Below are 26011 nucleotides of genomic sequence, written 5' to 3'. Positions count from 1 at the left end.
ACATTCCTGGATGTTCACACACAATTAAGAAAGACAAAAAGGACCCTGAAATCCGAGGAGAGGTGGAAACACAAGTGTTAGTGCAGGGTTGGACATGAAGGAATTTGGTCTTACTTTTGAGGTCACGGATGAAGGAAACGGGCTTGATCGCATTGCCACTGTTTGCAAAAGCCTGGATCATGTGGTTCTGCATGACGCATAACATACAGAACCCACCCGGAGGACCTAGAGGGAAAAGTGACAGTAAGAGAAAATCAGGCAGTTGTTACTCTGAGCTTTTGCTAAGAAAATAATTGATAAATTAAGAAAAGGTACATTTGTTTGCACACTGCAGAGGTGGTGTCAGCAGCCACCTAGATTTGGAGCCCCGGTACTGCCACAACCTTTTATTATGTTTATTATTTTAATTATTAAAAACAACATTACAAATTAGCTTCAAATAATGTAAGGAAAAAAAGAAAGCAAAATGCAACTCCTGCCTCTACATCATACAGACAGTAGGATTTCTCAGATAACATTTACTGGTTCTTAAAAGCAGCTGGGCCTGGTTTGCATAACCGACAGCACGCAGTCTTATGGTCTTGCAAGCCATCGCATCTTTCACATCTGTGAGCAGAACTTTGTCTATGCAGGTTGATAGTGTAAGCATAAGGAGATCTCAGTGACACTCAATTTATGTCAGACAACTCGAATGTAACTATGCTCAGCTGGTACTGCTTGCCTCGCCATTTTGCTGACTAGTCTGTATCAACAAAATAGGATTGTAAGGGAAGCCCAGATATCATTCAGTCTTGACTTGGGCGGCATGAGGTCCCAGAAGGCACTTAGCTGTTCACTGCAGTAAGACATCTCAGAGTCAGTCTTTGGTGGCTCAAGGGAGACCCAGGCCCCACTGCAGAGTTAATCTCCTTTTTCGCCAATAGCATGACCAGAGCTATTAGATAACGGTGTAGAGCAGAGAAATCTTTCACATATCCCAATAATGCAATCTAGATCAACTGCAGGACAAGGTGTCCCACTAGGTCAAACTTTCTAAGTGGAATTGACGAGTAGTCGTGCACCAGGGGCAATGTCAACCAATGTCAGCGCCTGGAGAGCCAAATCTATTTAAGTTTGCATCAGCCCTCACCCCTGTCAAGTGTATCAAAAAGCAGGTGTTTAATAGACCTTAAGTAGACACTTAAAGAGTTTTTATGTAGAGACTTCAGTGAGAGAGACCCGCCCAGTTATTTCACAGTCTTTTTGATGCCATTGGGCATCAGTCGAATATGCAACTTACCAGTATGCATCTGTTCTTGGCATGTAGGGCTGCTGACATTCATATCTGTGCATAGATCGCCGCCTAGTGTTGGGTCCGGATGATTGCACATTGTTGTCCTGGAAGAGTCTTCGAAGTATCACGAGATAGGAGGCTCCTCCGATGGACCACAGTGCGCATGGGCATAGACTCCATCCTCAGATTGTTTTTAGCCATTGTGGCCAAGATGGAGTGAAACTAAGTGAATGATGACCATGCCAGAAGTATGTGTGAATGCTGCAGCCGCTAAAGGCTCCGGTGAGGAGGGCGGGCGAGATGAATGTCAGCAGCCCTACATGCCAAGAGCAGATGCATACTGGTAAGTAGCATATTCGGTTCGAGGCATGTGGGCTGCTGAATTCATATCTGTGCATAGAATACATAGCAGTCCCTCCATTAACGGCGGCCGCCTGTGCCAGCTGCAGCAATTTGGAAAAGTGTTTTTAGAACAGCCTGCCCTACAGCTGCCTGCTGTTTGGAGTGCACATCAACACAGTAATGTTTTGTATATGTGTGTGTGGTAGACCATGTGGCTGCTCTACATATGTCTTCCAAAGGAATATTTCCAAGGAAAGCCATGGAGGCCCCCAACTTTCGGATGGAGTGGGCCCGTGGTGGAATGGTGAGAGTGCGCTTGGCTTTCTGATAGCAGATCTGAAAACATTTAACGATCCACCTGGCTATACCAGCCTTGGAAATGGGGTTACCTTTGTGTTGTGGCGCAAAGGCAACAAATAGTTGTTTAGTCTTCCTAAAATCTTTGGTCCTATCAATGTAGTACATAAGGGCCCTTTTGACGTATAGTGTGTGGAGCATTCTCTCCGCAAGTGACTCTGGATTTTGGAAGAACACAGGTAGTTCTATAGTCTGGTTGATATGGAACTGAGACACTACCTTAGGAAGGAATTTAGGGTTAGTGCGAAGTACCACCCTCTTAGAATGAATTTGAATAAATGGCTCTTGGATAGTTAGTGCCTGGAGTTCACTAACTCATCGTAGCGACGTAATCGCAATAAGGAAAGCCACTTTCCATGTGAGGAATTGAATCTCGCAGGAATGCAGTGGTTCAAAAGGGGGACCCATCAGCTGGTGAGGACCACATTGAGGTTCCACTCTGGAGCTGGTGGCGTCCGCCAAGGAATGACTCGTTTGAGAGTCCTTCCAGAAAAGCTTTAATGGCAGGCACCCTGAAAAGTGAGAGGTGCTGTCGGTTCTGGAGATAAGCAGCCATTGTGGATAAAAGGATACAAATGGAAGCATAGGCCAGATTACATTTGTACAGATGTAAGAGGTAACAAATGATGTTTTGGATAGATGCATCCAGCGGGTTAATGTTGTGGTCTGCACAATAAATGACAAACCGCTTCCACTTCGCCGCATAGCATGCTCTGGTGGTGGGCTTCCTTGCCTCCCGGATGATGTCCATACAGTCAGGAGGTAAGTTGAGGTAGCCAAACTCTAAGACTTCAGGAGCCACATTGCCAGGTTGAGCTGTTGCGGATCTGGATGCTGAATGTCGCCATGGTTCTGCGTCAAAAGCCTGGGTGTGAGGCGCAGCCTTTGATGCGTTACCACAGACAGTTCCAGAAACGTGGTGTACCATGGTTGGCGAGCCCACGTCGGAGCAACCAGGATGAGAGTCATATAGTGCTGCTTCAGCTTGCGTGCCACCAGCGGTATTAGAGGTGCTGGGGGAAAAGCGTACGCAAATTTGCCTGACCAGTTCATCCATATCGCATTGCCTTGCGACTGGGTGTGGAAACCTGGCGGCAAAGCTTTAGCATTTTGCGTTCTCCTTTGTGGCGAACAGGTCTATCTCTGGATGACCCCACCTTAGGAAGTACGGGTGGAGTACTGATGGATGTATCTCCCACTCGTGCATTTGGTGGCTGCACCTGCTGAGCAGGTCCGCCATCTGATTGTCTTTGCCTGGGAGGTGTTCTGCCATGAGGAAGATGTTCCTCTGAATGGCCCACTTCCACATGCTCTGAGCCAGATGAGACAAATGTGGAGCGTGTGTTCCTCCCTGCTTCTGAATGTAGTACATGGCCGTCATGTTGTCCATCCGGATCAACACGACCTGGTTGCACAGATGTACTTTGAAGGCTTTTAGTGCAATGAAGATCGCCATCAGTTCTAGAACATTGATGTACATCTTCCTTTGCTGCGGTGTCCACAGTCCCTGCACAGTGTAGTGGAGTACATGAGCTCCCCATCCCTGGAGAGAAGCGTCCGTCGTCGGGATGATCTGTGGCACAGGCTCTTGGAACGGTCGTCCCTTGCAAAGGTTATGTGGATTCCACCAATGCAGAGAGTTGTATGCTCGACCGCTCACCAAAACTAGGTCTTTCAACTGTCCGTGAGCCTGAGTCCACTGACGTGCTAAGCACTCCTGCAGCGGACGCAAATGTAGTCTCGCGTGCGGGACTATGGAGATGCAGGAGGCCATCATGCCTATCAACTGCATGAACACTCGTGCTGGAAGCGAGTGTTGAGGTCTGAATTTCTGTATCAGCGATTGAATGCTGCTGACCCTCACTGAATTCGACTGTGCTGTGGCTGCCAGAGTGTTTATTGCTGCACCCAGAAACTGCCGTATGTGGGCGGGTTGCAGGTGGGACTTTGGGTAATTCAGGGAGAATCCCAGATCGTGAAGAAGGTGAATGGTGTGGGACATGTGGGCGGCACACTGCTGACAGGTGTTGCGTGGTCGGGGGGCAGTGACAAGGCGTCACTGTTCGTTAGTGGCGGAGGATTTGGAGTTGTGGTTTCCACGACCTCTGCCTTTGGCGCGGTTTCCACGATATCCACCTCGACTTTGGTGTATGTGGTCTGCGTGTTGCCTTTATAGTACTGTGTGGTTTGGGAGAGCTGGCCTCTGGAAACACCTCTAGTGCTTGAGCGACGAAAAGAACCACCCCTGAACTGCTGGGACTGCAGAGCCCCCATGGACTTAGCAGTTTCAGTGTCCTTTTTGATTTTCTTCAAGGTGGTGTCCACCTCTGGTGTCCACCTCTGGGCCAAATAGATGATCAGGGTTTACTATCTGATTAAGAATGGTGGTCTGTATTTCCGGCTTGAATCCTGAGATTCTGAGCCAGGCATGTTGTCTCAGCAGGACACTAGTGTTGATAGCTCTGGCTGCGGTGTCAGCCGCGTCCAGTGCACATTTAATAGAAGCATTGGATATCAGCTTCCCCTCTTGGATGAGCATCTCAGCTGCCTCTTTGTATTTGTCTGGCAGGTGCTGCAACAGGGTCTCCAGTGTGTCGTAATGTGCTCTGTCATACCTTGCTAGAAGTGCTTGTGTGTTTGAAATGCGCCATATATTGGCCGCTTGAGCTGCCACCCTTTTCCCTGATGCCTTAAACACCTTAGATTCCTTATCTGGGGGAGGAGCATCACCCGTTGTTTGTGAATTAGCCCTCTTCCGGGCATTAGAAACAACAAGAGAGTCCAAAGGCAACTGTCCTTGAAGTAAGTAGGGTCACTAGGTGCCAGTTTATACTTCTTCTCAATTCTAGGGTTTATTACCCTGGCTCTCGTAGGCTCTTTAAAGATCTCCCCAGCATGCTTCAAGACACCCTTCAACATAGGCAGAGTCTTGACAGTCCTCTCTGATACGGAAAATGTGTCAAAAAGAAAGTCCACTTCAATGGGATCAGCATGGAGCTGGACGTCATGATTTTTAGCTGCCCTTTCAATGAGGGCATTAAACGCAGCTGAATCCTCTGTAGGCGACGTTTTTACAGCATACATCTGAGTGTCTGGGGTAGAGTGAGGATCACCTGGGTCAGCACCAGCTGCCCAGGGTTCATTGGTGTCATCTGGGTCAGTGTAGACAGGATAGCTGTACTCATCATCATCACCTTCCCCAGTGTCCACATCTGAATAAGTGGGTGAGACATCATGGCCATGTGGAGAAATTGGTTCCACAAGAACAGGGGGAGAAGTGGAATCCTTTTTCTTCAGTGGAATTTTATAGGACTCCATTGGCTGTTCCGGGGCAATTTTCCACTTATGAAGGGAAAGTCTGCCTGTTTCGGCATCGATAAAATGTTCTTGTTGTTCTTCCAACGAAGATTGTCGATGCTTTAAGGCCGGGACCACCGTCGTCTACTTCGTCACCGAGGACACCTTCTCGGGCACGTTTGGTGACCAACCTAGGGGCGAAAGCCTTTGGCGCCACTTTCGGCGGCAACGTGAAGTGAATGGGCGTCAACGCTTTCTGAGGTTTATCGACAGGCTTCGAAGGTGGAGGATCTTTCGGCCCGACACTGGAGGCCTTGTCCTTGATGCGCTTCAGGGAGTCTGCCACTTGCTTGGAGAAAGCGGCGGACGGCTGCGTCGAGTCGAAGGAATCCTTCGAGGCACCACTAGACGTGGACTCGTGGGTTGGGCCGCTCTTGGTCTTGTCGACGCGGAGTCTCGAGAACCTTCGGATCACCGAGCCCTTTGTCGGTGTTGACCGTCTTCGGCGCCGATTTGCTCGGCTCGACTGCCTTGACCTTTGTCTTTGGCGTGCCAGACTTCGTCTCCACGCCCTTGAGCTGTTTCTTCGGGTCGATAACGCCATTTTGCTTAGTCGGTGCCGACAGGTCCGAGGGCTTTGAGCCGACCAAAGCAATACGCACTTTCGGTTTCGAGGGGGGCACCAGTGCTTTCACTTGCGTCGAGACTGGTGTCTTCACTTTCGGTTTTGAAGGGTGCGGCTCAATAGCAATGTCCGTAGCCGAGCCCGAAGGCGGGGCCGTAGAACCCACTGGAAGATCTTGGGTAAGGCCTAGTGGCGATCTCTCAACCTGAGCCTTTTGAAGCGTTTCGGCCCTAATGTCAGTTTGAGTTAGCTCTTCGCTCGAGCTATCTTCCATGGCCCCAAAGGCCCCATCGTCGTCTCCTACTTCGTCGACTTCTTCAGCTTCGAGCATTTCAACGTCCGCGTCGTAGTTGTAGTCTACCTCCGACGCGGGATTTGACAGGTTCTCACTAACTTCCCGGTCAGCTCCCTCATCATCCCCGGCATCTAATATGTTCACAGGTGCCGGTACAGTCTGCTGGGCCTCCTGGCGCGCAGCGCGACGATGCATAAGAGTCTTCTTGGATCGAAATCGGAAAAAGCCATGCAGCTGGCTTCATCATGATCCGGCGACAGACACTTGTTGCACACAGGGTGGACGTCGATGTGGGGATACTTTGAGTTGCACACGGGACATCTCTTGAACGGGCTCCGTTCCATGATGGTCCGTCGATAAGGTCTCAGGCGTCAACTGGGCCTTCAGCGTCGAAAGCACGCGGCTCTATGGAATCCGGCTCGGAACAGAGGGGAGGAGTTGGGATAGGCTGTTGGCTGCCCGTGCCCCCTCTCCCTTCTACCGTCCTGGGAGAGGGCAAGGCAGGCCGATTGAGGAAGACCGCCACCATGACTATTTTCAGTGGAGGGCCCTCTATGATTGCATAATGCTGTGGGGTCCTGTGGTCCCACCAGTGGAGCAGTAATTCACTATATATCACTTGTGAAACTCTGTTGAGCAAGAGGCCCATGCTGGAACGGCTGTGCGGAGACGCCCATTAGTATATAAATAGGCTTTGTAGTCCCTCCTTAGTACCCCCCTCTCTACCGTTGTTACCTCCCATGTGGACAGCCAGTCATACATTTGTCCTTACTCACTAGGTTTCATTAACAGTTAGTGAGCTCTATTTAGTTAATGTCTTGCTGAAGCAGGCACGACATGCTGTCCGGCTTTTGCAACCCACCCTGGTTTGTAGCTGCTGTAGAAGACAGGACATGTTATCCCTCTTCTGCAACCTGTGACGCTGCACAAGAAGATATTTTATTAAAATCTGCTCTACTGTAAACCGCATTTCATTGCCTTTTATTTTTTTTATTTACCTTTGTAGCAATCGCGGCACTCCGTACTTTAGGTTTAAACATCTGAAGCTAAAGCGTGGGGTTAGGCAGTCTTTTCTTGCGCCTTCGCAGAGTTAGATCTTCCTCCGTTCTGCACGCCAGAATTTTAGTGTGTGAATCACGGATTTGAGCAAGACAACAGCCGCAGCAGCAGGCTAAGCTCTACCAAGCTTCCGTTGGCTGTCAAGCAAGCCCTGTTGCTTGGGAATAAATGAGGCTAGCCTGGACCCGGTACCGGGGGAGGAGTTGTATTAATTACTTCAGGGTACAGTACCTTATATGGCTAATAGAGGTCCACAGAAGCACCTATTAACAGGCGAAGGTACTTTCTTTTTTTAGTTATGCTGCTGTTAGAATATTTTGGGGAAAACACTTTTCAAACATTCCCATTTGCAACGCCAATAGCTCCAAATGTAACTAATGCGAGACCTATTGCATTGTAAATGCTTGTTGCTCCAATGCTGATGGTTATGACTGACAGTGCACTGAGGGTCTGCTGGCCAGACCACAGTGTCAGTGTTCTCTTCCTAAAACAATTGTGTGAATTGGCAATCCAAATTGACAAGGATTTTATCTCCCCCCCCCCCCCCCCCCGACCCCCCACCCCCAATTTTAAGTCCCCAGTATATGGTACCAGTGGCACCCAGGAAATGGTTGGTAAAAGGGTCCCCCGAGCTTGCAGGACTGCTTGTCCACTCTGGGTGACCCAAATAAACTACTGGCAGCAGGCCTGCCATTACAGACTGCAGGAGAAGTGCAAACTGCTCAATCTCGACTTTACCCTCACCATGAGTTGCAAAGTCAATGCAATTTCTCCGCTATATTCCAGTTACCCCTTAAGCAGGCCTCCTAAAGCCCAGGAGGCATATCTAAGGTGTGGACATGCATGTGCAAGCTGATATGACCCAAGAGTGCCCTTTACCATTAAAGGACACTATAGGGTGATGGACTGTCCATAAGATAACATAGGTCGGCACCCACGTAAACCAGAGGTTGGCAGCTCCATTATGGTACTGCCTAAATATATTGTGTTTGGTAAAAAAAACATGCCTTCTCAATCCCAACATGAATCTCGTGTCGCGGGCAATGTGATATGCACCAAGGTGGCTACCTTAGATGTGCCCACCTGGTTGCCTCAGCTTCTCTGTGCTCTGGCTGGCAAGTCGAATGAAAAATAACAATGTCTCAACCGGTATCATTAAGGAAGACAAGTATATATGCATGTACAAGACATTATAGGAAGTGGGAGGGAGACTCGTGGAGTGTTTTAGAAAGTGCTCCTGGCATCATATATTTAAAGTATAAAAAATAAGAGTTGTATCAGCACTGGATGTATAAATGCAGGGGCAACTCAAAAGCGTACTTTGTGCACTACTGTGCTTGTGACACACGAAGGTGACGGCACAAGTGAAGGAGCCGCGGAAGGCGCACGGTAACAAAGTGAAAAAGAATATATACAGTGAAATATATGGTTCAACAAAACGATTTACAGGATTGGATCACAGTTTAGTACAATATTTAGTGTGAACATTTATTTGAATTCGCGCAGTGGATTGCGCTGAATGGTCGACGGCGTTTCGATCCTATTTAATCAGAATCATCTTCAGGACAGGGTTGCCTGATAGGAGGTGGTTTATAAAGAAGGAAAAGGAAAGGTGAGGGGAAGGGGGTTAGGGGGGGAGAAGTGGTGCGTATGAGGACAAGACGAATGTGCAAGGGAGGAGGGGAGAAAAAAAAAGGGGATGCATACCTGACGGAAGCAAGCTGTGTACGTCAGGGGGCAGCGTAGCATGCCCAATGTAGAGAAGGATAATCAATATGGTACGCATTAATGAATTTAAAGTGATGGGGGAAGCACGCAGCGTGTGGGGGCATCTGGAAGTGAAGGCCACTCAAGAAGGAAGCCGAAGGTTCTTGGTGGTAAAAGGTAAATTAATATTGAGCAGTAAAGGGAAGGGCGTCAGAGAGCGCACGGTGGCAAGTAGAACTCACCAAACAGCCGCCTGGGAGCTCCTGAACTGAAGAATCAATCTCGAAGGAAGCCGGAGTATCTTAAGGGTAAAGGGGTGAATTAGTGTGGAGCATTGAAGAAAATGCAATCGGTGAGGGGCGCGTTGAACTTACTGGAGCACCGGGATGAGAAGTCAGGCTGGGGAAGTATCAACCAGGGTCGGGGTACCAATCCCTTTGAGACAGGATTTTGCTGAGTCGCGTGGTCCGATAGCTGGATCCTGAGTGCGGGGAAATGCGGGGCAAACGGGTTAGATAGGCAGGAGCCACTGTTTGAGCCAGAGGCGAAGCAATGAGCCGGTGGAGGCTTACCGTGAGGAGTGGCCAAGGGGGAATCAGTTTAACCCCTTCCATGCTGGGCCGATTTTCCTCGTGTGCTAGGCTTTTAAAGAATCAATGGCTTTATGACGGCCCCCAGCCGTCATCAGCACACGAGCACTGTAATGCATGACGGATGGGGGCCGTCATCAGCATGGAAGGGGTTAACGGCAGGAGGATGCACTGCAAGGAGCGTCGAGCTGGCGTACGTGTCGTACGTGTGCGGCTGGTCAGGTGTCTGCCTGCAGTATAAAGTTTCAGTAGTGAAATACTGCATTTCCGGGGATGGGGTGTCACCGCATCATGTGATGCATGAAGCGACGGGGGGGGGGGGTGTGGAGGGGGGCTGGGGGGGGTAGCAGGTGACAGTGAATGAGCGCGCCGCTGGAAGAGGCGTGCTGAGAGGGAAAAGGAGGGAAGGAGTACAGGAGAATTGGGCACATAGAACGGGATTCGATCCACATAATTACAGTGCAGCAAACAATGCATAACAAGGGAGTTAAATGGGTCAGTGTTGTTAATGTTGAAAACGCCTGCAGCATAAGTCAATTAATTGCTGTTGAATGCACGGGTGTGAGAAATTACAGACAAAATTACAAAACACGTGTTTAAACAAGGCACGAAAAATCAACAAAGATAAATGTCGCAAATTTGGAGCCTGGCCGAGTTGGAGTATTTTATGTTAGTATCCTCAAATTACCTATTGTGAATGAAAGGCCAGGGGGGGGGGGGGGGGGGGTGGAGGGGATGGGGGGGGAGTGAGGGGGCAAGGGGGGGGGGAGTGAAGTGGAAAGGAGGTGGTAAAAGAATTGGGATGTCAGGGCTATAGTGACAAAGTTGTTAAATGGTGGCAGGAGCCCAGGCAATTAGATCTGTCTGGGTGCTTGGTATTATATTAAGCGGAAGGTTCCAAAGTCTCAGGGTACTCGTGTAGGAAGGTAGTAGCTCTCAGTGGTGGTCAGTGAGGGTGAGGCAATCACAGTTGCACTGTACTATTCCACTCAATGGTGTTAAGACCAAGGTTAACGGAGTTGCAACGAGTGATCCATTGGCATTCGGTCCCGTTAAATAGTGCTTGGAGATTGCCACCTCTGATGGGCACACTACGCATGTCTGGCATCTGTAATGTCCGATGACCGGTGGTAAGCCCCAGGTCGCCGTGATGGAGCTTTGTTGAACAGGTTTCGTAGGCCAAGTGATGGCATGCACCAGATGATTTGACAGCTTACTTCCACATTGATAGGAGAAAAAGGGAGGGTCTCTGAAGGCCTCATGAGTTCTCAGTGAGGGCCAATTAGGTTTGATGATTTTGCGGACTTGTTTGCTGCAGGGACTGAACTTAGAGACAAATGAATCCTGGCATGGACTCATTTAGCTTTAGGAGATAAGAGCTGGTCCTGGTGGCAGTACTATGCTCTTTTTCGGGCATGGGAGACCAGTAGTGGGGGGTAACCTCTGTTGATTAATTTGTTGGAGGATATCTGATTCCTGGAAGTAGTGTTTACGCCATTTGCAATTCCTGCGGATTCGCAAGAGTTGGCCGTATGGAAGGCCTTCCCTGGGGCCACGTTGGTCGGTAGCTGGAGTATTGGAGTAATGTATTGCGTTCTGTAGGTTTGCGATATAAGGTGGTTTCAATTTTACCATCTTCCGCATGTATGGGATGTCCAGGAATGGTAGGTTATTTGATTTGTAGTCTGAGGTGAATTTGAGGTGAGGTTGTGATTGATTGAGCCACTGGACGAAGGCATCTAGGAGTCGATGGAACCCTTCCATTGCAAAAGAATATCATCTATGTAACATCACCAGAGGGAAATCTGTGTCTGGAAGGGGCTGTTACGGGTGAGTATACAAGTCATTTCCAGTATATGTACAAAGAGAATGGCGAAGTTGGGGGCAAAACAAGACCCCAAAGAGACACCTTTGATTTGTAGATAAAATGTGTCCCGATAGAGGAAATAATTATTTTCCAGGGCAATGTGTAATAGATCCATTATGAAATCGGTAGGAATGAAGGTGGCTCTGGTACCCAGCAGTCCTTCAATGACCAAGAGGCCCTCATTATGGGGGATGTTGGTGTATAGCGACTCAATATCGAGTCCTGCCATGAGTTCGCTGCTAACATCATAAGGTCTGTCCTCGATGGTTCTTATGAGGTCCATGCCATTACGTATGAATGTCTGACCAGCCTGGTCTGCACACTAAAATTAGATTTCTGCCATATTTCGGAGTAGCAGAATAGATTGTTCTGGGTAGAGAACATGTTGCCCCCGCCCCCACATCGCCAGGATGTGGGTACCTTAAAGGGGAAGACTAGCTGTGAACTATCAGCCCATTGGCTACTTGCTCCCACAACCCTAAATCTAGGATTTAGGGGACACCCCGGACACCAGAACCTCAGTTCTGAACAACCTGCATCAAAGAGGATAGAATATACCTGTGTCTGCGACAACCAGACTTGCGTAAAGCAAAAAAAGGGATACCCTGCACCTGTGGCATCGCTACTGGAACTGCCTGATCAAGACTCGTCCTAGGCTACCTCTGTTCCCCCAGACAGAAGGACCCTCGTGGAAGCCTGAAGCACCCGAAGACTCCACTTGACTAATGCCACTAGTCCTTTGCAAACAGCAGCTAAAACAAAGATTTGGATCCGAAGAATCACTGGCCATCAGGCCCACTGAGAAACTGCCCAAATCCAGATGGTCTAGTGCATTGTGGGAACTGTATCCGGTCTTCCACGAAGTTACAGGCAGCTACCGTGCTCCCCAGGACCACCAGATGTCAAAGTTACTTTCTGCTCCACGTACCACTGCAAGGCTGGTTGGTTGCCAGTCCGGTAACCGACCCCTTCACTAGACTATGCACCTGGAGGGAACTCAATCAGACCTTCGACAAAAGTCAGCAACCACTTGGTTGTGTTTTTGCAACTTTCCCCCTGCAGCAAGGTTTTAGCAGTTAAAGCTGCTCTCCCACATCTCCTGTTAAGCACCAGGAACAGCCAGGACAACTCTGCACTTTGACTCCATGGGCCAGGTAAAACCGAACTGACTGTCCTGGCTTGGCTCTGGGACCCGCATCACTTTTACCCTGCAAGGGTACCATGCAACTAGACTTGCAAGTGACCGATTGTCACTAGTGGTTTCTCCCATTGACTGCAATGATAAATTTCCGTAGTATTATTTTGCCCAGTTTTAAATTGCTTCAAAAATTTGCAAATCGGGTTAAATGTAAGCTATTCCATTCGTCTAAATTAGGATAAAAATGCATTATTTCTATAATTCTTCAAAGGAAAGGTGCATCAGGAAAGAAGTTACATTTAACACAGTTAAGTCCATCATCTTCATTTATTTATCCTTTGTATTGTATCATTTCTTTTTTAAATCAGCCAACGCGTTTCGTTCCTGGATACATTGGAACTTCACCAGGGTTTAAAATATAGGGTTTAAAATACAGTGTGTCGTGATCACAATACATGAAAATATTTATTGATTTACCACCCTGGGACATCCATCATATCAAGGGGTTCAATCAATCAATCATGGACATTTGTACAGCGCACTACTCACCCAGTAGGATCTCAAGGTGCTGGGGGGGAGGGGTCCGCTACTGCTCGAAGAGCCAGGTCTTGAGGAGCTTCCTGAATGAAAGGTGATCCTGGGTCAGTCGAAGGTGGATGGGGAGGGAGTTCTATGTCTTGGCCGCCAGGTAGAAGGATCTTCCTCCGGCGGTGGCTTTGCGGATGTGTGGTACGGCGGCAAGGCTGGTCGATCGTAGCTGGCGGTTGGGTCCGTGGAAGGTCAGGCGTTTGTTGAGGTACTTGGGGCCCAGGTCGTGGAGGGCCTTGTGTGCGTCGGTGAGGAGCCTGAACGTGATCCTCTTGCTGACGGGGAGCCAGTCCAGGTCTCTCAGGTGGCCGGAGATGTGGCTGTGTCGGGGGATGTCCAGGACGAGTCGTGCGGAGGCCTTCTGGATGCGCTTTTGTTTTTTCTGAAGTTTGGCTGTGGTTCCGGCGTAGAGGGTGTTTCCGTAGTCCAGTCGGCTGGTGACGGGTGCCTGGGTAACCGTCTTCCTGGTTTCGGTGGGGATCCATCGGAAGATCTTACAGAGCATGCGCAGGGTGTTGAAGCATGATGATGATGATACGGCGTTGACTTGTCAGGTCATCGAGAGGGAGGAGTCCAAGATGAAGCCCAGGTTGCGTGCGTGGTCCGTTGGCTTGGGAGTGCTGCTCAGGGCAGGGGGCCACCAGGAGTCGTCCCAGGCGGAGGGCGATGATCCCAGGATGAGGACTTCCGTCTTGTCTGAGTTCAGTTTCAGGCGGCTGTTCTTCATCCACTCGGCGACGTCTTTCATCCCTTCGTGTAGGCTGATTCTGGCAGTGGCGGGGTCGTTGGGGAGGGATAGGATCAGCTGGGTGTCGTCGGCGTAGGAGATTATGTTGAGGTTGTGTTTGCGTGCGATGGCTGCGAGAGGGCCCATGTAGACGTTGAAGAGGGTTGGGCAGAGTGATGATCCTTGTGGTACGCCGCAGATGACTTCGGTGGCCTTTGATCTGAACGGGGGGAGGCGGACTCTCTGGGTTCTTCCGGCGAGGAACGAGATGATCCACTCTAGTGCTTTCTCTTGGACTCTGATGTTGCTGAGGCGCTGCACTAGGGTGCGGTGGCAGACAGTGTCGAATGCTGCAGAGAGGTCTAGGAGGATGAGGGCCGCTGTTTCCCCATTGTCGAGCAGGGATCTGATGTCATCAGTGGCTGCGATGAGGGCGGTCTCGGTGCTGTGGTTGGCTCGAAAACCGGACTGCGAGGGGGTCGAGGGTCCGTTCGTCTCGAGGAAGGCGGCAAGCTGTCGGTTGACTGTCTTCTCGATGACTTTGGCAGGAAAAGGGAGGAGCGAGATGGGGCGGTAGTTCTTGAGGTCGGTGGGGTCTGCAGTTGGTTTCTTCAGAAGGGCGCTGAGCTCGGCATGCTTCCAGGTCTCTGGGAAGGTGGCGGTGTTGAAGGAGGTGTTGATGACGTCCCGGAGTTGGGCTGCGATGATGGAGTCTGCCTTGTTGAAGACGTGGTGGGGGCAGGGGTCGGTTGGTGATCCGGAGTGGATGTTGTTCATCGTACGGGTGGTGTCTTCGGGCGCAGAGGGTGGTGGTGGGGGGGCACTGGTTCAGTGGTTGGGTGCGTGGTAGATGCGCCGAAGCTGTTGTGTATATCGGTGTTCTTGCGGTGGAAGAACAAGGCGAATGAGTCATAGAGGTCTTGCGAGGGGGTGATGTCGTTTCCGGCGCTGGGGTTGGAGAACTCAGACGATGCTGAAGAGTTCCTTGCTGTTGTGGGCGTTGTCCATTCGTTCTGTGAATGCGGTCTTCTTGGTGGTGCGGATCAGCTGGTGGTGTTTGCGGGTGGCATGCTTGAGGGCAGTCATGTTGTCTGGTCGTGGCGCCAGGCTTTCTCGAAGGTGCAGCAGTTCTTCTTGGAGTTCTTGAGTTAGTCGGTGAACCAGGAGGCTTTCTTGCTGCCGGGTCTGCTGGGAGGGTTCTTCAGTGGTGCGAGGTCATTTGCGCAGTTGGTGAGCCACTGTGTGAGGTTGCTGGCTGCTTCGTTGGGGTCCGTTGTGCTGGCAGGAGGGTTCTGGCGGAGTGAGGTGGTGAGCTGTTCGGTGGTGATCTTGCTCCAGTTTCTGCGAGGAATCGGTTGCGGGTGGTGGTGGGTCGTTGTTCTTCTGAAGCTGAAGTGGATGCAGCTGTGGTCAGTCCAGTGGAGTCTGGTGGAGTGGCTGAAGGAGATGTGCTTGCTGGAGGAGAAGACTGGGTCAAGCCTGTGGCCGGCGTAGTGGGTGGGGGTGTTCACGAGTTGCTTGAGTCCGAGGTTGGCGAAGTTATCCAGTAGGGTGGTGGTGTTGCTGTCCTTGTTCTCCAGGTGGAAGTTGAGGTCCCCTAGGAGGATGTAGTCGGCGGAGGGGGGGGGAGTGATTGAGGTGGCGCTAGAGAGCACAGAACAGAGAGCATCGAGTTGCGGAGTTCAGCGGAGCGTAGTCGAGCGGCTGCAGCAGCGGCGGTAAACGGATTGGGGTGACGGCAAGGCGGCAGAATCAGAATCATGGACCTTTAACCAGTCGCTCCTCAGCCCCTACCCCTCCATCAAGCCGCCCAGTGCTCCCGCTCCCCCACAGGTGCGCTCAGTCGGCGAAGATGGAAAGCTGGTGTTCCGTGGCGCTGGACTGAGAGTGTGCTGCAGACCGGCTGTTGAGGCTGGGAAACACAGAGGCCCTCTGAGTGACGTCTGAGCCGAGTGAACTGTGGGCTATAATGAATCGGAGCAGTGCCCCAGAGTGCCCTGCATAGGCGGCCCCTGCCTACACAAAGGATTGTACCGGTGAGAGGGGACCCGACTGGAAATTATCGGCAGAGGAGAGCGGAGGCTGGGCGAGAGACGCAGTGAGTGTGCTGATAGCACTGTACTCTCAGTACTTGGAGGCGGCTCCTGCCAAGAACAGACGCCAAATCAGCTACAGCTGGGTAGTGGTGTAGAGCTGCGGGGGTTAGAAGCCTTGGAGGCTAGAGTGCGCTGAGGGCTCCTGCATAGTAATTGTGCAGCTATTGTAATTCCTACATTGCTCTTCATACCCGCCCTGGCCCCCGCTCCCTCCCTCCCTGACGGCAGCTGTCCATCACCTATAGGGCAGACAGGCTTGGGAGGGTGAGCATATCAAGGGTAAACGGGAAGCAGAGACGTGTAGCAAAGTTAAGCAGCCACCACTGGGAGGTCATACCTCCCCCACATTTCCCCCACGATAAACTTTGATGTAGGAGAGGCCAGCCCAGGATTGCTATTGAAAGAGTCAAAAGAAGAAGATACCGGGGGCTGGAGGGATATCCACTGGTGGAACGCAGGTTGTATGCAGGCGAGAGCGCAGAGACACGCGCTGGGAAGACAACGCCACTGCAAATCGAAGTACACCGTATCAGACGGGTGGTGGCAGATGGTAAGTGGGTTGAATGCGGGCGTGAGCCCTGCGAAAAATGCGCTGTGATAACGCCGCTGCAACTCACAGGCCTCAAGTTTACAACACCAGGGGGGATTGCAAAACAAAGGAAAAAAAACGGGGTAAAAACAGCTGTAATTGTGGCGGAGGGTAGGGGTTCAGGTTGAAAGCTTTAATCCCCGGAGCCTTTGAGCCCTCGACCCCTTGAGGTCCTGAAATACCTCTGAGGCACCTCAGATGCACCTGTCAGTCACCATAACGTCATAACAACCTTTCACCAACCTTGGGCACTGAAGGGTATCATAGCACTTTCCAAACCTATTATCAAACCTATTATCAAAGAATTAAATCAAGCACTAGTTGTCTCCTATTAAACCGCTAGTACTTTTTAAGCATCAGCTCTAAACCTAACAGAATTGAGTACCTTGCCCTCACTAAGGTTTGGGATAAGACGAAAGAAAAAGGGCAGTGTTGAAATTGCAGGAAAATATAAAGGAACTATGCGCTCTGGCAAAGTGAGAACGTCGGGATTAACTGTTAGACGTACAACGAAAATACAGCAAGCAAAAGTTGTAAAAAAGGTTAAAGCAAATATTGAAGGAGTAAATCAAACTTTAATTTCCCCAATAGCCAGAATGTTCGCGAAATCAGGAAAAATCCCGGATAAGTTTGAATTCCTGAAAGATCCAGCTGGTGCTCTTATAACTATGTAAAGGGATAGGGAAAATGATAAACTACAAACTCCAACAAAGCCAACGAGTACTGAGAAATGCAATGGGCAAGTTATGCAAAGTACCCCTCAAAACGGAGATTCTAACACACAAAAGAAGGATCACGAATTCCAAATTACAGACCAGGATATGTTAAATGTAACCTTTCCTCCCAATATAAAACAATACGATAAATCAATAGAACCAGAGGATTTAGAAGTATTGGATAAGCAAGATATACAAGATATACTAACTAAAAGTAGCATGATTGAATCAAAGTTATCAGTAATTCCTATAGCAATAAATGTGGAAATTATGAAAAAACCTCAGTCATCACTTGATAAAAATAGGACCAAACCAACTAGTACACAAAGTTACAATACTGGGAATGCTAAAAAAGAAGAAAATGAAATGCTTAGAATATTGCAAGGTAATAAAACAATTGAAGATGTGCTCCCAAAAGCAAACACCTTCCTTACAACAGATTGTGCACCTCCAACTGAACAACTAAACGGAAGGGCAACCCAATGCAATCTAAAAGGAATACAAAACCCAGGTATTGGAATAAATTGGGATATTTTCTATCAAACATCAACACTAACATTAGTAGCTTTAAAATATAAATCCAATAAGATGGACATTCAGATTGATCTCCTTACAATGATGGCAAATACAGTTGCAGGGGACACTAAAAAGGCTATTAAAAAAAGAAAATGGCCAGGAAGATAACAAGAAAATATAAATGCGAAAAGACAGACAGCTAAAAAGGAGAAAAAGAGCTCTATGGCAACTGCTGATAATACAGAAATATCATCATTGATGAAATCCCAGAAAAAAGTAAATGTACAGGATGATAGAGATGTGTCAATAGAAATACAAGTAATGGATCAAACACATGACGTACCAACTAGTACTGTAACAAGGGTAGAGTACGAATGTAAAGATCAAATGGTTATATTAGGTCAAAACGACAAAGAACAAAACTACGTAAAGCAAGGAAAAATAAAAAAGCTAACAACTATGCGTATGAAGACTCTACAAAAACTGATGATACAACAAAAAAACATGGATTGCAACGAGAAAATTCAAATGAAGAAGAAAAAAACCCTCCAAAAACTAAGAATGAGACTAAAACATTATTCCCAATATTCGTACAAGAACCATTACTGGAACAAGCATCTAATAAAGATGCTAAAATAATACTAAAAAGGGTGGGGGAAAAACTGATGGCTATAACTAATTCACCACTGGTTACAGAAAAAATAAGGGAAAAAGATGAAGTCCAGGAGGACAATTCGAAATTCTATAATATAAATGGAATAAATGACAGTATGCCATTAAAAGTAACAAAAAAATCATGCCAGCAACAAGATCAAAACCACAATAGGAATACAGAAACGTGTTTTAAAACCAACGTGAATGATGCAGCAAGAAGGATTATACATAGAACAATAGAGCCTAAAACCAAATTACTGTACTGGGATCATCTTGTGATTGAAAATCGGGAAGGAGAAAAACTAATTACATATAGAACAAACCACACTCTGGAGGTACCTTGCAAAGAAAACCCATTAACAACGGATAAAGTACAGCTAATATTTAAACCTGAATATGAATCCAGAGGTAGATCTGACACACTGAATAGAGGGAACATCCTTAGACTATTTAAATCAATTCCAGCATTAGACAACATTAAGAACGACGATATTAATTCCATTGAATTTATTGCAGATAAGGATAGTACTCAAGAATTGACATTGATCACATTAAAATATATGTTAAAAGCAGAGCAAATATTAAAAGTTTACAACATTTAAAGCCTGGGGAATTCTCATCACTAAGCAGGCACTGAAAGTCTACCCTACTCCATTTATTAATGAGATAAATCAAGTCCAAATAGAAAAAAATACCAAACAAAAAGGAACAGTGTTAAGGAATGCCCGGGGTAGATCTATTAACACACCAAGAGTGGCATCACCATTTACCACAATAGAAACCACTTCAGGAATAAATGAAAAATGCATTGCACAGGCTCTTCATAGCAATGTAGATCAATGAAGGAATAACATTACAATCCCCCCGAGCAAAAATAACCGCGATGACAATGTGTTAATGGAACATAAATGGAGTAGGGACAAAGCTCTCCAATGCACATATAAGCTCTATACCCTTCCCATGTCACATTTTATTCCTCCAGGAAACACACCCTTTTATAATGGAGGGTTATGTAGGATACTATGAAAATGCAAACAAAATTCATAAGTATGTGGGGGGCTAGCAACCTTTATTTCCAGTAGCATACAGGCTGATCATGAGCAACTTGTATCTAATAGTAAAAACATTCTTATAGTCAAACTGAATTATAAAACAACCGAGCAAAAGAAGAGGACATTAATTATGATCAATGTATATATCCATCCAACAAAAACAAGTAGAGCAACTATATGTGCAACTCTTAACAGTATTTTGTTGGAACATATGCTGGAGAATCCATTAGTGGACTATGTGATGACTGGGGATTTTAACCTTAACTTATTAATACCATTAATAAGAGATGATGCTTCACAAACACAAGACCTTCAGTGGTTAATTCCTCAACAGCAGCACCTAGGTGTCATGACTAACCAGGCACAAAACAAAATTGCTGTAACATTCATTAAGGATATAGAAGCGCTGGGATTGCGAATCCTTGATGGCCGATTTAAAGAGGATACTCCCCCAGCATATACGTACATCTCACATAATGCAAGCACTAGGATTGATCATACAATGGTATCACTCAATATATTTCAAAATATAAACTCATATAGGTTAGTTAAAGTTGGAGATAGTGACCATTGCCAGCAGATAACAACCACCAATATTAGAAGCAACTTTAAACAACCATACCATACTGTGTCGGGGTATACTGGAACGATAAATTATAGAAAACGTATCTGGACCAATCTGAATAAGGATAGGATGAATGAACAAATCCAGAACATTATAGAGAGTTGCTTCAATGAATATCCAACGGAAACAGCATTAAACAGTGGGTGGAATTTACTAAGAAATTAGTGAAACCTCAAACTCAAGATAAATCCAACAAAAGGAATGTAAAAGAAAAACGAGAAGAAAAGGACTCACATATAAATCTCCCGTACACAATAACGAAGTTAAAAAGAACTCGCAATAGGATAAGAAGACAAATAAAAAATACAACTGCTAAAAAGGAAATCCTAATCAAACTAAAAATATTAAAACACCACTTGAGGAAGCTAATTTGGAATGAAAAACATCAAGCGAAATAGGAAATGTGGTCAAAATTATTTCATGCAAGCAAACAAGCAAATGCAAGAGAATTTTGGAAAATCATAAACACATTGGTAAGGCCAAACAAATTGGTAGTTTCATCAACTTAGTGGAGAAGTGTGGCTCAGGGGTTAGAGGCGGCAGACCCGGAAGCTGAGATCGGCCATGGACCAGGGTTCAATTCCCCGCCTCGGCGGGTCTTGGGCTAAAAAATTCCACTGACTCGATAATTCTTGCTACGGTGCCTTCTCGACGCACGGGTTCACACTCTGCGACTCTGGGCAATAGCTTGCTTAATCTCCACAACGGCCCCTCGCGGCGGGATGCCTGGCTTTCTCCTTGTGGATACCGTGCCGGGGTTATCTCACAGGGGAATACCAGGATGGGTTCCCTAAGCAAGCGCTTAGATACTGACCTTTGTCAGTGATTTGCGCTATATAAATACATTTACATTTACATTTACTTTAACTGAGCAAGAATGGGTTACATTTCTAGGAAAACATCTAAATCGTAATGAAGCAACATCAAACATCACGAAAACACAACTAACTATTATTCCTAGTGATGAGATGCAAGAACAATTTGCAATACAAAAAGACCAACTAGCAAAACTAATAAAGAAGCAGAAAAATGGAGCACCAGGTCCCAACGGGATACCGTTGCCCTTTATAAAGAAAACCCAGGCTTATGGTTGAGCTACTTGGTAAAGGTATTTAAAGAAGTCATAGAGACAGGTAATATCCCTGAGTCCTGGTGAGGATCCATAATCTCCTCAATATACAAGAAAGGAAATTGGGCGCTTGCAGAAAACTATAGACTTATCACCCTCCAAGACACAGATGCCAAGCTGTTTGCTGGAGTACTACTAATTAAACTAAATGAATGGGTAATAGAAGACAAGATCTTGCCATTGAATCAAACTGGTTTTATTAAGGGGCTTGGAACAATGACAAACATTATGGCGTTATCATTAATAATTGAAAAGTCACTCAGAGTTAAACAGCCCTTGTATCTATGTTTTGTAGATTTTAAATATGTTTTTGACTGTGTTCAAAGAAATTTATTGTGGAAAAAACTCTTGGAAAAAGTAATTCCAAATGAACTATTAAGATGGATTAAATTGTTATACAGTCAAACCGGGGTAAGAGTAAGGATGGGGGAAGGTCAATCATTAATAAAGGAGATTTCAGCACTAGAAGGGCTAAAACAGGGATGTGCGTTTGCCCCCCTACTTTTTAATCTATTCCCTGGAGATCTATCAGGAAATCTGGACGAGCTGAATGCACATCCTCCGAAACTAGGGGGCAAACTGATATCTAACCTAATGTATGCAGATGACGCCATCCTTTTAAGTCATACTAAAATTGGCCTTCAGCGTTTAATTAACCGAACAATCTTGTATGCTACTGAAAATGGAATGGAAATAAATGAAACCAAAACAAAAATCATGGTGGTCACTAGGAACATAAAGCGGAGACAAAAAAAATAAATGGTATATGGAAAACACCCAACTGGAACAAGTAGAAGTGTGCAGGTATTTGGGTGTACTATTTGACCAGAAGGGAAATTACCATCTACAAAAACTGGACATACAAAGAAAATCTAACTCGCTAACTGCAGCATTCAAGATAGCACAGAAATCGCTTGGAAATCTAACCTATCGGCCGCTTTTGAAAATTATAGGAGCTAAATTGCTACCAACCATAACATACGGTAGTGAGGCATTAATGGGGATGGATGCGGAAATAATCAACAAGGTACTTTCCAAAACATATAAATCTTTTATCTTCCAAATAATGCTTCACCAGCACCAATTAGATTGGAATTCGGTCTAAATAATCAATATTTTGCAAGAAAAGGCCAATTTATCAAAACGTGGTATAGGATAAAAAACGACCATGATAATCATATATCTCAGTTACTTTGGCAAGAAATAAATAAGAATATGACGTCACTTGCATGGAAGTATCTTAATGAGGCAATAGAAGAGTTTGGACTCATGCCAACTCGGAATAATATGATAAGCAATGGATCGTTTAAAAAAATAGTAAATCGAACAACAAATCACCTATCACTTATAAATGACAAAGATACGCTGGCAAAAAGAAAGCATTTGTGGTCAATAATAAATGGATATCAAAAAAAGAAGATACAAGAATACTTGGAGATACCCTGGTCTGAAAAATGTAAACAATGTCTCGTAAGAGCAAGATTTGGAATTCTACCGGGCATTAGTCACGTCCCTCCGTGGAAAAAACTAACAGTAGCACATTGTGTAGACTTTGTAAAAGTGGTGAAGAGAATATTGTCCACCTCTTATGTATCTGTCCTGAACTCTGTAATAAAAGATGCACACTACTTAAATTGCAATTTAATATACGTGGAATAAGGACATGCAGGCAGGCACTGAAAAACTGTCTTCATTCAAATGATATAATCATGAACGCTGCCTTTGTAAGGTTCTTAAAGATAGTAATTACAAAACTGGGTGAATAAATTAGAAAAAATGACTTTAATGACATTTTAACGAACTTTTAAGGATATAGTTGCTTTTATTGTATTGTTATTAGGCATATGTTTTTGTACTGGAAATATTGTAAGATTTTAAATAATCAAACAAAGAATTTTACATAGTCGGTGGAGGGGGGAGCGTACGGGCTGATGAAGTCTGCGATGTCGTCGCTGAATTGGGTGCGTGGTCCCGGGGGTCTGTAGATAAGGGTGCCTCTGAGGGTGGTCTCGGGATCAGAGTGTATCTAGAAGTGGAGGTGTTCGGCAGCGGTGAAGCTGTCGTTGGGGTTGGTCGTGATGTGGATGGTGTTCTTGTGTTCGATGGCGATGCCTCCTCCAGTCTGGTTGATGCGGTCCTTCCGGGTGGTCTTGTATCCGTCCGGGATGGCTATGGCGATGTCAGGCGCTGAGGAGGCGTTCATCCAGGTTTCTGTAAGGAAGGCGACGTCTGGTGATGTTGTGTCGAGCAGGTTCCAGAGTTTGACGGCGTGTCTGAACGGAGCGGGTGTTGAGCAGGATGCACTTGAGGTGGTTGCTGCTGATACTCGGCTTGTCGGTGTGAGGACAAAACACTTGCAAGGAGATGTCACTTTAGATGGCCGGCAGGGGAGAGTGCTGGGAGGACTCTGCGACTGCTCATGCCCCTTCCCCTAGTTCTGGGGGGGGTGAGGTTATGTTATGTTAACAGTATTTGCTATAGCATGCGACTTACCTGGGGGCATCTCGGCGCTGCTGCGGATCTTAACAGGAAACACGTACTAGATGGTTCAGAATAAGTAGGCTTTTAGTAGTTTCCTAAATTTAGTTTATTTGGGCGTGGATCGCAGTGAGGGACTGGAGCTTGGTGCCTTGATCTTGGATCCCCTCTACGTGCACTTGTGTACCCTTTGCTGATCACTGGTCCCAGCACTCTGCTCGCTGGCATCAGTTACAGCTTCTTTGACATTCCTGGAGATGCAGATGCCACAATCGTAAAAGGGGGCACTTCACGGGGGCAACAGAATTCCATGGAAAAATATGTCGGGCCCCGTTAGGCTGAAGGGGGCAAGCAAATGGTTGCACAGGGAGACACGGTGCCAATCGCAATAGGGATAAACCATCTACTGCAGCCATACAGGGTAGGATTGATGGGGTGAGGACATTGAAAGCAAACTCTACTTCCAGGACTTGGTCGGCTCACCAGTGACACTTTGGAAGGTTTATAAAACAGTGCTAAGAGACGCAGCCCAAAACCTTGTCTCTCTCATAAAGAAACACAAAGATCAAGACGTACTAACACTGGAATGCCACATCAGAGTAGTGGAGATTAGCAATGGTTAGATGGAAGATGAGGAGTGGCTGCTACGTATTGTGGCCTTAACAAATGAGTATCGCCATCTAATTCCCGATTTAGCCAAACAGTTTCAAGAAACCAAACGAAAACTGTACAAAGTGGGGGACAGAGCGGGGAGGCTACTGGCATGGCTTAGCAGAAGGGAAGGGGCAGACAGGTGGGTGAGGAAGTTGGAAGCATCAGTCAGCTCTCGGATAAGAATGGACAAGGGGGTAGCAGAGAGGTTTGCTCAATACTACTGAGACCTCTATAGCCTGCAGGCCCCCAACTCGGAGGGAGAGCTCAAGACCTTCTTGGGACAGCTGCCACTCCCACAGCATACACCAAGGATAGGACTAGCCTGAATCAGGATCTCACCTTAGAGAAACGGTCAGAGGCACAAGGGGTTGATGCAACCTCGGAAAGCTCTGGGTCCCAACGGTATTCCAGTAGAATTATATAAACAAGCATTTGCAACCAACAAAATCAAAGATATGCAAAAGGGACCGCAGATCAAAAAAAGTCTGTTGATCTAGCTGCACACTGTAAATCAGCCCTCTCCTCCCAAGCTGACTTGATTGAGGTGCAGTTACTCACGGACTCCTACAATTCGACCATCTCCAACATCATGGATGACATTGCTCCACTCAAACATAAAAATGCCTAAACGCATATATTACCAAACCGTGGTATAATTGAAACTTCAACACGGAACGTCACTATCTTAGCAGTTGAACATTCCTGGAGATCAAATTCCTCCTCGGACCAACTTAAATTCCTTAGAGATGTTCGGATCCTCTACTACAAACAAATCAAGAGCACCAAGGCTAACTACTTCAGACACCAATTGGATCAAGTGGCAAACCGTCCCACGAAACTTTTCGACTCAATCAGTTGTAGGTCCAAACCTCTCTGAACCTGGAGGCAGCCCACCCTCTTGTGACGAACTTGCTGCTTTCTTCATTGAGAAATCAAGGCTCATTACCACTGACCTCGCCTCTAAGAAGGCTCTACTGCCCTCCTCCAGGGCTGCATCTACCCATGACCCCTTAGAAAAGCTAAACTGTCACCTAGAATGAGTCATAGGGTACCTTTACCGCATTTAGTGAAGACATCAAAAAGATCCTCCTGAATATTAACCCATCCAACCACTTCAGTGACCCTTTACTCCCGACCATCTTCAAAGAAACCAAGAATGCACTCATCCCCACCTGGACAAGGATTGTAAATGCTTCTCTATCACAAGGTACGATCCCAGATTGCCTAAAAGCAGCTCAGGTATCACCTATACTAAAAAGAAACGAACGCTGACAAAGCTGATCTCAATAACTTCCGACCTATCTCCAACATCTCCACCCTAGGGAAACTCCTTGAAAAATGCGTTAAAGAAGTACCAACTCCTAGACCAGCATCAATCCGGCTTTCAGAAGGGGCACAACACCGAATCAGTTCTCACTCATGTTATGGATGACATTTTAAAAATGCTCAATCAAAACAAATCCTGCCTCCTGATCCTCCTTGACCTTTCCTCAGCTTTCGACACTGTTAATCATGACAACCTCTTATCCTTTCTGCAAAACAGGATGGTTTTTCTGATCAGGTGTTACAATGTTTCTCGTCCTTCCTCCACCACAGATCTCAAAAAGTCGGGGCAAATCACTCTCTCTCCCAGCCCT

The 26011-nt window shown here is 46.8% G+C and overlaps 1 protein-coding gene across 2 annotated transcripts in view; it reads right to left on the bottom strand.

The window, feature by feature from the left end:
- USP36 (ubiquitin specific peptidase 36) overlaps positions 1–26011 on the bottom strand; it is a 726079-nt gene that overhangs the window by 589469 nt on the left and 110599 nt on the right. For both annotated transcript variants that reach the window (XM_086931077.1, XM_086931078.1), the window contains exon 5: positions 115–225. In XM_086931077.1, coding sequence (XP_086787203.1) covers positions 115–225 — 111 coding nt within the window. The remainder of the gene's footprint in view (positions 1–114; positions 226–26011) is intronic.

This window comes from Lissotriton vulgaris, chromosome 7, assembly GCF_964263255.1.
Source record: "Lissotriton vulgaris chromosome 7, aLisVul1.2, whole genome shotgun sequence".
NCBI lineage: Eukaryota > Metazoa > Chordata > Amphibia > Caudata > Salamandridae > Lissotriton > Lissotriton vulgaris.
Note: the sequence above shows the minus strand (reverse complement) of the source record. Positions and strands in the feature narration are given on the sequence as shown.